The sequence below is a fragment of the Haliotis rufescens genome, unplaced genomic scaffold (assembly GCF_023055435.1).
Source record: "Haliotis rufescens isolate VD_foot unplaced genomic scaffold, xgHalRufe1.0.p SCAF_17, whole genome shotgun sequence".
Lineage (NCBI taxonomy): Eukaryota > Metazoa > Mollusca > Gastropoda > Lepetellida > Haliotidae > Haliotis > Haliotis rufescens.
This window is the reverse complement of record NW_025963857.1, coordinates 19,721,964-19,735,606: the sequence shown is the minus strand read 5'-3', so window position 1 is coordinate 19,735,606 and position 13,643 is coordinate 19,721,964. Positions and strand designations below refer to the sequence as shown.

The following is a 13,643-nucleotide window of genomic DNA, read 5'->3' as shown; positions in this document are numbered from 1 at the left end:
GTGGATCGATGCTCATGATATTAATCACTGGATTGTCTGGTCCAGACTCGATTATTTTCACACCGGCGTCATATAGCTGGAATAATGCTGATGCGGCGTTAAACAACAAACCAACCAACCAGCCATGCTTGTCCGAAGAGATGACTCATTGGATCGAGTGGTTGGCAGATATCATCGTATCCCAATTGCGTACATCGATGCTCATGATGTAAATCACTAGATTGTCTGGCCCAGATTCAATTATTTACAGACGACCATCACAGCTTGAATATTGCTGAGTGCGGCGTTAAACAACAAACAAGCAGACATAGCTTGTGAAACTTACAGCTCCTAAACTCGTACACAAACTTTCAACAGAGTTGATCTTTGACCATAATAGCGCCTAAGTTCTTCAAGACTTACGACAGAGTTGATCTTTGACCATAATAGCGCCTAAGTTCTTCAAGACTTACGACAGAGTTGGCTTCATGATGGTCATTGCTGATCAACTGATGGAACATTTTGAACCAAGATTGGAGAATCGGAATAGATGTTGTTGTGGTTGAGTGAGCAAGTTGGGTTTGGGGCCGCTTTAAGCAATATTCCAGCCTTGTCATTACAGAGGGGTACCAGATATGTGAATCACACATTGTACCAATCTTGGAAATCTGACCCTGGTCTACAGCGTGATGACCAAGCACTTGAACCACAGGACTACCCCACCTCCCTCCTATTGTGGTGGAAGTATCTCTCAGTATTTGTATATGTGTTAAGTCCTGGGATGAAAGTGGGTTTCAGTATCTTGTAGGTGTTTAATCTTCTGTATATGCAGTACAATCATTATATAGGCCAAAGTTATGCTAATTGATTTCATTGGCTACTTCCCACTAAAATATTCCTATATAACCGCTATAATATGTCATATAATATGCACTTTCTCAAACCAACATCCAAATCTGTTCATGTTGATTTTTAAAAAAATGCGCCATAAGTTGTCTGTATTATATCAGCTTTGTGTGAATAGAGATTTATGCTACTTTTAGTCATAGTCTGTTACATCACTTCAGGAGACATCATTAATGCACTTCACATGTTATATCCCTGTGGGAATTGAACCCAGGCCTCAAGTTAGAAAGCGCTTTAACCACTGGGCTATGCCTTTGGTACAAAAATTTGTTGTATGTAAGATAGAATTTGTTAGAATTGTTATTTATTATATATTTATTAGCATCTGTGATACAAACATATCCTGTACTTTCCATTGTAGATCAATTGGTTGATACAAAAAACAACTTGCTCAAAGATATTCAGCTATTGATTATTGATGTATCAAATGTAACCATAGCCTATTCATTAAGCATTAACTGTGATAATGTTTACCTCATATGTAAGTATGGTATTCAAGTAGTACTCTGTTTAAGCTGTAAAAATGTTATGTGGACATTTTTTATTACATTGTGGTTTGGGTCCTGTGTATACCGCACACAGGTCACAAGTCAGGTGAAGTTCAGCAACGTTGGTCGCGGAGAGTAGTTGGATACGGCTGCTGCTTGACTCTTGAGAGTTTCCCGGGCTTCAGCCCTGCCCCACACTAAAACATGTGTAACACGTGCGGACTCCTTAAGGTGAGGTGAAATGGGGTTTAACGTCGCGTCCAAGATTATTGCACTTATATAGCTACGTGCATGCACATGTGTGTGTGTGTGCGGCTGCTTGTACTAGTCCGGACTGATGCCTATTTATAGTGCTAGCACACTGAGATACCATGCCGCAGTTTAACATGAATACCCCACTCAGACACAGTATACTGACTCCGAGCCGACCAGTCCTTGTTTTAGCCCCTTAATGCCGAGCGCCAGACAGGGTAACAACAAGTACCATCTTTTAACGTCTTTTGGTATGACGCGGCTTGGGATTGAACCCCGGACCTTCCGCTCTCCGGGTGGACGCTCTACCATTAGACCACGGAGCCGGTCGCGGTCTCCTTAAGCCTAAGTGACTTTGGTACACAGCATGATGAGACGGTAATGTGACTGTCAACCTGCTAGTGCCTTACAGCAAGCTTGTGTTGTATACTTCCCAGGGAGCTGAGAATGAAAATCAAGTGCACATTGATCCATCAAGTTTTGTTGAACACACATATCATCATATGAGTTAGTTATAGTGTTGTAACACGTTTACACAAAGTACACACGACAACCTCTAAAACTTTCAAATGTACAAATGTTTTGTACGCTTACAAATGGAGTTGGCGTACCAACCAACTAGGACCGTGTATACCATGATATAGAATTAGATGGGGAGGGAATCGTGAGGGAATAAATGACACTCACACCTATCTCCACATCGTAACAAGTCTAGTCACTTCCTTGCTTGAAACTAGGAGTATTTTGATGAGTAACATGGGACAACCTGTAAGTTCTTGGTGTCTTGTTTCTAGGTTACTTTTTGAATTGGTTCCTGTAGGTGAAATGAGTGAGTATGGTTTTACGCCGCTTTTAGCAATATTCCAGCAATATCACGGCAGGGGACACCAGCAATGAGCTTCACACATTGTACCCATGTCGGGAATCGAACCTGGGTCTTCGGCGTGACGAGCAAACGCTTTAACCACAAGGCTACCCCACGGACCGGTAGGTAAAATGGAACATTACCAATTTATCAACAGTACCCACCCAAACAATTCAGTATTGTCAAGATTTGAAAAACAAAGATGAATTTTCACTGAAACATTTCTGCTATTTTTCCATCTAATTTGTACATTGATTTAACTTTGTATGCAATGTTATACAAAGGAGACAGCCATTTCTCTTTGTACGTCGTGGCTAGTATTTTTATATGACTAATAAACATCTGTGATATCTGTGAAGATGTTTTCTTTCATTACTTGTCTATCCAGCATAGTTTTGGCATCTACGAGATATTTTTGAAATGTTTGTTGGTATAGCTCCACACTTAGCAGTATTCCAGCTATGTCGACAGCCTGTGAATAACAGTCATAGAAAGTGATAGTCCAGTGATAGAAAGCATGAGCAACATTACGAGACATCAGGAAATGATGACATGCAGTCAACCGAATCTGACCACCCGATCGATTTAGTTGCATCTTGAAATAAGCATAGGTCTCTTGCAGCCGATTCTACCTGCAATCCACACATTGGTAGTGGGAATGTGAATATTTCAACAGGTTAAGATGCCATAGGTTACAATTAGAGTGCCTACAACAGAAGTGCAACATTTCCCTGTGGACAAAGTTGCACCGTGGTCTTTTGCTTTCAAACCATCTTGCAAAAGTCTGCATCGAGTATCTAAGGGACATAACTCTACTATACCTATACATCAAGGGTGCAACAGGCCTTCCCTTGGCCCAAGTTAGCCTTTAAACTTGGCAACAACTTCCACATTACTGGGAAATTAACAGACAGCTTAAGCAATAATGAATCACTTACAGTTATAGATCTACACAGTAGGCCAATGTAAGTTACAACAGAACAGACTACGCGTGAAAATCCGGGGTAAAATTGGCCTTCAGCAACCCATGCTTGCTTTGAGAGGCAACTATGCTTGTTGTAAGATGCGACTAACGGGATTGGGTGGTCAGGCCTGCTGACTTGGTTGATGCATGTCATCGTATCCGCATCGTATTTTACAGACCGCTGTCATATAGCTGGAATATTGCTGAGTGCAGTGCTAAACAACAAACAAACAAACAAAAATGACAAATACAATTAAGTTCTAGTTTATGTGTAATAAACTAACAGGTGGTTATTTTGTATATTCACCATCCCAAGGGGAATCTGGAATTAATGAATGGTCCCCAGCAACCAATGCTGGTCATCAGAAGATGGATTGGGTAGTGAGGGTCATACGTGACTTGGGTGATAGCGTATCAACAAACTGACAACCTGACATCAATCATTGGTTTGTCTGGTTCAGACTCAGCTATTTACTGGTCACCATCATATCGCTGGAATATTGCTGTACCGCGCTAGACAAACAAATCAGTTCACTGGGTGCACTGAAGCATGGTGGTTGTTGTTTTTGTCTGGGGGACAAATGATTCAGTCTACAGTTCCTATATCTGTTTCACAGTCAGCTGTCACAGTTCAGTTTTGTTTTGTGTGTACACAGCCCCACCCAGCAATATTCCAGTAATATGATGCCAGCCTGTAAATCGAATCTGGACCAGACAATCCAGTGACTGGTATTGTGAATAATGATCCACATCATGGCGCAGTGACACACCATCAACCAAGTCACCTAGTCTACAGGATCAGGTGGTCATGCTCACTGGCTTGGTTGATGCATGTCATCATATCCCAATTGCGTGGATCAATGTCAATCACTGGATTGTCTGGTCCAGACTCAAATATTTACAGACCGCCATCATATAGCTGGAATATTGCTGAGTGCGGTGTTAAGCAACAAACAAATAAACAAACAAACAAACCTAGTCTAACCAGCCGATGCATTTTGTCACCTCTTTCGACCTGCAGAGGTTGCTGCGGACCAACGAGGGTTGCATTTCCAAGGAAGGGAGATTGGCTTAGTATTTCTCAGTGATGGCACAAACTATCTGTATGAAGACACTTGATGTTCTGTTGGTACATGTAACCATGACAACGCACATGATAAAGAATGTTTATTTGGGCTGTAACATCACTTCATCGAACAATACAAAGCAATGAAATGGCACACATACATAACATGTAAAAACATGGATACCGGGTAGACTACTGACAATCCAAGATATGTACCACTCGCTTCTGTCATCAGGTTTCTCTAAAATAGTTTGGCAGACTAAAAGATTTACTTGAGTATGTTTTTCACACCACTTTTAGCAATATTCCAGCAATAGAATGACAGGGACACCATCAATTGGCTTCACATGCGGTGAACCGAACCCAGATCTTTGATGTGATGAGCAAACACATGTACTACTTAGCTAGTGGCAACCCCCATCAATAACTGGTATTGATGTATTTCTAATTACAGGTAGAAAAGGTTTCCTTTAATTTCCAAAGATACTACTACAACGGTTAGGTTTTTATCCATTAACAATTGTCAAATGCATAAATCATGTACGAAAATATATAAAATGTTCCACATTCGCCAGATATACCCCATACACTTTATGATTTTCTATTTGAAACCAGCTAAGGAAACTACATACTACAGACAAGATGGATATTGTGAACTGACAAAGATAACATAGGTAACCATGGTCATCATGGCAACTACATCCTTTGTCACACACTTACAGGAGAAATACAAAAGTGAATGTTTTTTTACATCACTGCTGCACGTTCATTATCAAATCTGAACCACACAAACAAGTGATTTATTGCATGAGTAAAGTTCTTATTTAGCCAGGTCATATATTGCATAACCATGGTAACCAACGAAAACATTACCTGCAATACTGAATCTGGAGTTTATTAAATTTTATAAAATCACCATAGAGTTAGCTATTCCTTGCATAAATGGTATAAAATTGAGTTTTGTATAATAACTGGTGCCACTGCCTCCTGGTTGACCAGGCAGATGAGTGAGATGGGGGTTCACTCAACATGCTCAATAGTCCACCCCTCAAGCTTCTGACAAACGAGTGAGTGAGTGAGTTTGATTTTATGCAGCTTTTAGCAATATTCCAGCAATATTACGACTGGGGACACCAGAAAAGGGTTTCACACATTGTACCCATGTCAGGAATCGAATCCAGGTCTTAGGTCTTAGGTCTATACTACCGCTTTGTTGTGTTTTAATGAAGTACATGTCTATATTTAGTCAGCTAAAGAAATGACATTATTTATCACTCATTAAAGTCAAACAAACCCGACTCCATACAGAGCTTTGTGTGAAGCCTGCATTGCCTACATTGCCTTATAGATGTGTAAAAGCAATGTGTAGAGCTGATGATTGTATGGCTAACATAGAGAGATGCTGTCATTTGTGCAATGTAATCTGAGCACTTGGTAGATTCCCTCTCGCTGGAACCAGGCTGTCTTAAAAGTTCAAAATGGCGATTGTGGTGTGTTGGTGTTGGAGGTACATATTGTTACATACCTGTGAAGTAATGACAAGGTAATGGCTATGAGTACATGTTTTCAAGCTACAGATTGTTTTTTTTAAATACAACTAGACAGGCAACATGGCAGTGCTGTTACAGGTACAGAGCAGGATATATGGAAGAAAATTGTGATGACAGAATGGACTCCTCCACATGTGTTGGCAGAATGGATTCATCCACAAAAGAACTTATTATGAACAGGAACTATAGTACAGGGTCCGTAACCATGGATTGAGGCAGTTGGCATGGAAACTGGCACACTTCCAACAATGTTCAAACCCAATTCATTTCAAAATTAAGGACAAATGGAAATAATTAAATTTTGAGTATTTTACATCTAAACATCAGGTAAAGGACAGCTGACTTTCATACTGCTCAAACAATGCAAATTGGTTTCCAGGAAAACTACCGGAGATCATCATATGGTACAACTACCACAGAGCTCCAATATGTTCAATAGTAAACCATCCATTATCATTGCATAATTCACATGTGGTTGATACTGGTTACCATGGATATTTAATTGTCCAATCAATGGGGAACAGAGAAGCACTGGTCAGTTTCCAGGGGCTACAATCAAACTGTCCAATGAGAATGCCCTGTGAATATCACAGGTAGTTTGCTGCCTCAACACAGACGAGGTCCCATCTTGCGTGCTCTGGGCTGCTGTCACGATGTTCACAAAGTATGCACAGCTCTTCCGCTACATGTCGTCGTCAGAATCATCCATCTGACACCGTCGCCGGTCAAACTGAAGTAAGGAAAGCAGGCAATTAACACGGATAATTCATTACTGAGAGATGTCAATCCCAATTAGGAACATCTTAGAAAATTAGGGTGAAACTTTGATAAAGTGAGGTGAAATGGGATTTAATGTTGTGTAAAAAATAATATTATGGTACCCTGGGTATTCATTATTGTAAATTTTACAATAAATTGTATATTTATATATGTATCCTATCTCACAACATCTTCCCGAGGCAAGGGAGTTAACTGACTGTAAAAGTCCAGTTTCCACCCTTGCCGAACTAAGCAATCATTCGATCGTAGCGCCACCAGTGGCTATTAGAGTTATGTCCCTTCTATGTTCCTCCTGTTGACCAGTCAGTTTATACCTCTGATATCACTTGCATTTGTAACAAACAAAATGGCAGCACCCAGTGAAGGCAATCTCATTGATAATCAAGATCTATATTGTAATAGCACGGGTCTTGTTTAGCGAAGTGCATCAAATCATGTGAGCATCTTGATTAAATACATGAAAAGATTTGAAAAATATCTGTTGACACTAAGTTCACGGCAGTTTACAAACCGGATGCTGATTTTGTTACACGATTTTGATTGGACTTGATTGGACTCATAGTCCAGCCAAAATGAAACTCAATAATTCCTGCCTAGTTCGGCAAGGGTGGAAATTGGACTTTTATAGTCAGTTAACTTCCTTGCCTCAAGATGATGATCTCACAAAATCCCAAATGTATTCTCAGTTAGGTAAACGTCTGTAACACCAGGCAATAGAATTAAGAATGAGGGTGCTGTAATTTTCACATAATTATTACAGCAAGTCCATTTTTTTCTAAGCTAGACACCTGCCATGCAACTCACAAACTGATGCAACTTACTAGTGGCTTACAGAAACTGTTGGATATAAGTGTGTGTGTGTGCGTGCGTGCGTGCGTGCACTAGTCCAGACTGATGCCGATTTATAGTGCTAGCTCACTGAGATACCATGCTGCAGTTTAACATGTATACCCCACTCAGACACAGTATACTGACTCCGAGCCGACGAGTCCTTGTTTTAGCCCCTTAAGCACCAGACAGGGTAACAACAAGTACCCTCTTTTAACGTCTTATGGTATGACGCGGCCGGGGATCAAACCCCAGGGGGGATGCTCTACCACTAGACCACGGAGGTGGTCTGACTAGGTAAGAAAGACCCTCACCTTGACTGTGGTCTTCTTCTGGGTCTGTTCACTCACTTTCTCCAGCAGGCCAATCAGCTGATGCTCATCGAGCTGGAACATAACATACGTATCACACATGTGGTATAGGGTGTCATTCATATTGAAATATCCACTCCAAAGTATCACGATATATCAGTATACTGATAAATAACAAACTTAGTTACTCTGCAAACTTCAGAAATGGGTTTCAGACAAGGCTTTCTACACGGGTCACCTTAGTTTGTATTTGTCCAGTCCGTGTCATCTGTACAAGGAGGTTCTCCACCATCTGAGCCTTCTCAGGTTTTGCCACGGCTATCGTGTTTACTGAAACACATATACAACTGTGTTGGAAAAAAACTCTTACCTGCTCAGAGATACACACAAAAAGTTACAAACATTTCCTCTAGTGCTTGGATGGGTAACTCGGGTTCTCGGGTCGGGTGGGTACTGAGTAGGACCAGAGTACCCACAGGGCTACCCGGACCCTTGGTTAGTCACATGATATATTGTTTATTGACAAAACTTATCTATGCTTACACTACAAGTCACTACATTCACATTTCTTTCTGACTATGCACCCATTCCTTCTTATTTATAGTCTGAATAAAGATAAAATTTTAGTCAACTTCAGCGTATGCATGACCAGATTGTTTTATACATGTATCTAAATACATTTTGCCAGGGCTAACGTCAAACTTTTCCCGATTGGTAGGGTCAGATAATAGGGAAGTGGGTACCCCATAGAAAATTTGGACTTGTCCCAGCCCTGATTTCCTCACTGTCACTCACTAAATCGATTCCAAATCGGACTGTTGTCACGAATAGTACCAGTAATATGTCTGCTTTCTACTTGGGTGAATCCTAGTACATTTTTTAAACAATAACTGATGCTATGGGTATTAATCTATTGAAAGAAGGTCAATACAATAAATTGTATATTTATATACAATCTCATATGATGCATTTCTTCCTTCTTGTTTTGATCCATGTGACGACCATCCTAGAATAAAGTTTCCAGCTTAAAAAACCCATTTCACCCAAATATTACCCAGCATCACCATGGTCACCACCTAACAATGGGTCACACAACAAGGCACTCCCTGTAATCAACTCCAAGCTACCTGGTCACATGACATACCCTGCCACATCATTCTCTTACTTAAAGCGGATAGCCTGGTGTAACTGTGACATAGGGATGGTAGGGCACATAGCGTGTGAGACAGGATAAGTATATAAATATAAATATACAATTTATTGTAAAGAGAAAATGTTTTACGCTTTGCCATTTTTTAAATTTAGAGTGAGTGAGTGAGTGAGTTGGGTTTAACGCCGCTTTTAACAGTATTACAGTTATATCACGGCGTGTCAGCTTAATGTGGGAGGAAAGCCCGAAGTGATGCATGTCTAAGACGTTTACCACTCCGGTGAAACCCACGAGCACGGGTATGGTGCTGACAAACCTAGAAACATAATCGGGGCGAACCGGGATTCGAACCCACAATCATAGGTTTCTGGCGTGCCCAAGGGACGCAACTCTGCACAGCGAATCGCGGCGCCTTAGACGACTGGGCCACCCGTGCCCCCTTTTAATTTAGAAGTTGATGTAGGCAACTTTGTTGATATGATTTCTGCAAAATTTCTGGACTCCACATAAATGAGCATGTAAGTTATCATCACAGTGTTTTCGACTCATAACAACATCATACACAGTTCACCAAGGTACATTATAAAATATAAGGCCTGGAAAAAATGAAGGTGCTCCAATTACCAGAATGTCCCCATTGATGCTAATAAATGGTGCCAACCCAAACATTTTTATTCAGTGGCACTCACGTGACAAAATACACAAACCATTGTCAACTCAGCAGTAGTTCTCATAGTTAAAAGTTTGCTTTTTGAAAAAGATCCCAACTACCCCATTTTATTGGGGCACTTAACTACCACATTTAATTTGGCCTAAAATTTGTCTAAAAGCTGTAAAGTTCCTGTGCTCACATCTTGTCCTGGCAGACTGGTCCAGCACCTGACTGAGGATGGAGTTCTTCATATCCTGTGCCTGTTTCTGAGCTTGCTGCTGCTCCTCTTGAGAGGGACCACCGCCAGATCCCTGAAGTTCATAACAATAGGCTCTTGTTAATCAGGTTCAAGTATTGGGAGACTGAGATCATAGCCATCCTCAATGATCAAGTGTATCATATCTTCTTTCCATTACCATAAACACCCTGGACCCATTCGCCACTATAGCTTTGTATTGAGTCCAGTTCTAATAACACAGCGCTAAAAACAGATTCATGACTGATTCAAGCAATGCTATCACCAGTACTGAACTTGACTTTTGTGTGTCTTCTCATTTACAACCTGTTCATCTTGAATCAAAAGCACATTCCTCCCCTATCTTAGCAGGCTTAGTACTCTGGGAAAGTTTATTTACAAAGGTCTTATGATGCAATTAATATAACAAGGGCCCATTATCCAAAGACAACTGCAATTTTGCCGCAAATTTATATCTTTGTTGAGTGAGTGAGTGAGTGAGTGAGGTTATATGGCGCTTTTAACATATCTCGGCAGGGGACACCAGAAATGAGATCTATGTTGAACTGTCAAGGATTGTATTTTGACTGGTTGTTGATTTCAACATGTTCAAGCTTGTGAGTGAGGAGTGAGTGAGTGAGTTGGGTTTAACGCCGCTTTTAACAGTATTCCAGTTATATCGCAGCGTGTCAGCTAAGTGGGAGGAAAGCCCCAAGTGATGCAGGTCTAAGACGTTTACCACTTCGGTGAAACCCACGAGCACGGGTATGGTGCTGACAAACCTACAAACATAATCGGGGCGAACCGGGATTCGAACCCACAATCATAGGTTTCTGGCGTGCCCAAGGGACGCAACTCTGCACAGCCTTAGACAACTGGGCCACCCGTGCCCCCTTGTGAGTGAGGAACATTCTGTGCAAAGTTGGTGATTAGAGAGATGGAGCTGGTGACATCACTTCTGAAATGAAGCTGTGGCAGCAAATGCGACCATGGTAGTTATAATAATAGAATGGAGATATAATACACTGAACAATGAAGGATGGGTCATACCAATAACTTTGAGAAGAAATTCAAAATCTCATATCAATATACAGTCAAGTCCCGTTAATCCGACATTGTTGGTTGCATGTGATTATGTCGGATTAACGAGTATGTCAGGGAAAGGAAAACGTTCGTGATCGAAAATCGGACGGCTACACGATAGATAATGATTCAAACACGATATCAGTTGTAATAAAAAAAACAGGAAATAGACAATATTCATATTGTTATGTGAGGTGAAATGGGGTTTAACGTCGCGTCCAAGATTATTGCACTTATATAGCGCCGTCATGTACGTGTGTGTGTTTGTGTGGCTGCTTGTACTAGTCAGGACTGATGCCGATTTATAGTGCTAGCTCACTGAGATGCGATGCTGCAGTTTAACATGAATACCCCACTCAGACACAGTATACTGATGAGTCGACCAGTCCTTGTTTTAGCCCCTAAATGCCGAGCGCCAGACAGGGTAACAACAAGTACCATCTTTAAACGTCTTTTGGTATGACGCGCACAGGGATCGAACCCCGGACCTTCTGCTCTCTGGGCGGACGCTCTACCACTAGACCACGTAGACGGTCCCATATTGTTATGTTACATTGTTAGCAGGAATATGTTTTCTAATCATGCAACCTCTAATGTTTAACACAATGTATGACTGATTCAAAATACTTTAAAAGCATAGTCTGGAATGGAAGCAGCCAATTTGAAATTAGTGCCACAATGCTTAAGAAAGCTGCTTTCTTAGTGGCTATTGTTGACTTCCAGTCAGTAATTTCATTGGTTGCTCTAAGTTCGCGAAAGGCCGTTCTGACGTGACTTGTAATGAGATGTTCTCAGCGGTAGCGAGAACTTGTATCTCATTTTATGAGATTGAGGTAATCGAAGCATGTGATTAATTTTGTTTTGTTTATTTAAGCAGTAATTGTTTATTGTTAAGCAAGTTTATCTCTGCAGCCGTTGAAATATGCAACTACTCGTTGTTTCGTCTCACATCAAAACACAGAAGTGTATTCGTGGGCAGATGACCATGGAGTTCACTGATCACTGTGTCGGATTAACGAGACTGATTAATGAGTGATTTCGGTAATTCATTGCAAACTAGGTATGTTGGAGTGCGAGACTGTTGGATTAACGGGTCGAAATAGCACTGATTTAATCGGTTCCTATCCTAAGTGTCAGATAAAGGCGATTGTCGGATTGTCGAGTGTTGGATTAATGAGACTTGACTGTAACATGATTATCAATGTGTGTGATGCATGAACAGTGGCCTCAATATGGATATACTCAGTCATATTTTTATTCTTGTAGCATTCTCTATTCACATGGTTAGTGTGTTTGTTGGGTTTTTTAAACATGTTAAGTCCTTTATGGTGCACTTAGCAATGTCACTGAAAATCTAGACAAACCAGTGACTGATATTGAGAGCAATGCCCCACGTCGTCTGGGTAAAATATGCAAATAAACCAAGTCACTGACCATGACAACATGATTCATTCAGCCACCTCTTTTGAAAAGCATATGCCACTAGGAACCTATTCTTATCCGAAATGCCCATTAAGTAGCATTGTGCGTGTATAATAAAGAATTGCTGCCCTTATCATTTTTTGTTATATGACTGCAAGGAGGAGAATTACAGTCAGTTTTAGCCATGGTATTCAACATGTCCCAGAGCACCACGCATCTCTAGATTTTGGCATCAGCACCAACAGAATAGTACATAAAAACGCTTTGTTCATTCCTAGATTCACCGTGTTCATATTATTTGGGAATACACATTGAAAACTTGAGGGGTTGTTGTATGAACAGGTACTACAGAAATGTGCTCCAGGTACCTTCCTGTAAACGTATATAGCCATCTTATGGCCTGTCTATAATGTAAGCTTTTGGTAGCAACAATGAGTTGGGGTAAAAGATCACACACGTTATTTGCGACAATTCACAATCAAAATCGTTTCTATGCAACAGCACAGGGATTCGGTTCTGAACACGAAACCTTTCTGTAAATTTTATGCATCACTACCACATGACGCGAGCCATGAGGGTGCCCATCATTCAAAGGCAGAGTCTTGGCTTTGACGGTTGGGGCTCCTCGGGCCTCTCGATTACTTAGCAACTGTTAGATCCTACTGTTTTTGATTTGATGAGAAGTGTCAACTGATTTTGAATTTGTATTTTGGGGAAGTCGATTTGTTCTTCCATCGAAATTTTCTGTTCCCATATTAGGTTTAGGGTTTGTTAACATCACACGCTACAAGCTAAACGAATGTACCCACCCCATACTGTTGTTGAAGCTCGGCCATGCGGCGAGCACGAATAGCTTCCAAATCGTCGTCAGCCATGATTCTAGAATAAGCGGTACAGAAAAGTTCAAAACTTGATCAGCGGAACAATAAATTTTATACTTCGTTACCAATGAATACCAATGTCTAACAAAAAAAATAAAAATTACCACATAACTTTCAGTATCAAAACAAGCCACAAATGTATGGTAACTAATGTTAAAATTAATCTTTCGATTTCATTTAGAGCCTTATCACGACCCAAAAACACTAATAATCAAATTTCACTATTGCGAG

General features: G+C 40.7%; 1 protein-coding gene across 1 annotated transcript; it reads right to left on the bottom strand.

The window, feature by feature from the left end:
* Positions 1-4,606: 4,606 nt before the first annotated feature.
* LOC124133921 (programmed cell death protein 5-like) lies at positions 4,607-13,494 on the bottom strand. The gene is made up of 5 exons (XM_046498502.2): positions 13,341-13,494; positions 9,991-10,102; positions 8,228-8,319; positions 7,993-8,064; positions 4,607-6,800 (listed from the first exon to the last, which is right to left on the bottom strand). The coding sequence occupies exons 1-5, from the start codon at positions 13,404-13,406 to the stop codon at positions 6,753-6,755; spliced, it is 390 nt and encodes a 129-aa protein (XP_046354458.1). The 5' UTR covers positions 13,407-13,494; the 3' UTR covers positions 4,607-6,752.
* Positions 13,495-13,643: the final 149 nt, after the last annotated feature.

What these genes read in the sequence shown, in the direction of transcription:
- LOC124133921 (XM_046498502.2), bottom strand. Translation starts at nt 13,406, where the DNA reads ATGGCTGACGACGATTTGGAAGCTATTCGTGCTCGCCGCATGGCCGAG. An exon ending in AGCTTCAACAACAGTATGGG is followed by an intron (nt 10,103 to 13,340) that starts GTGGGTACATTC and finishes TATGAACTTCAG; the next exon opens with GGATCTGGCGGTGGTCCCTC. An exon ending in CCAGTCTGCCAGGACAAGAT is followed by an intron (nt 8,320 to 9,990) that starts GTGAGCACAGGA and finishes TATGTGTTTCAG; the next exon opens with TAAACACGATAGCCGTGGCA.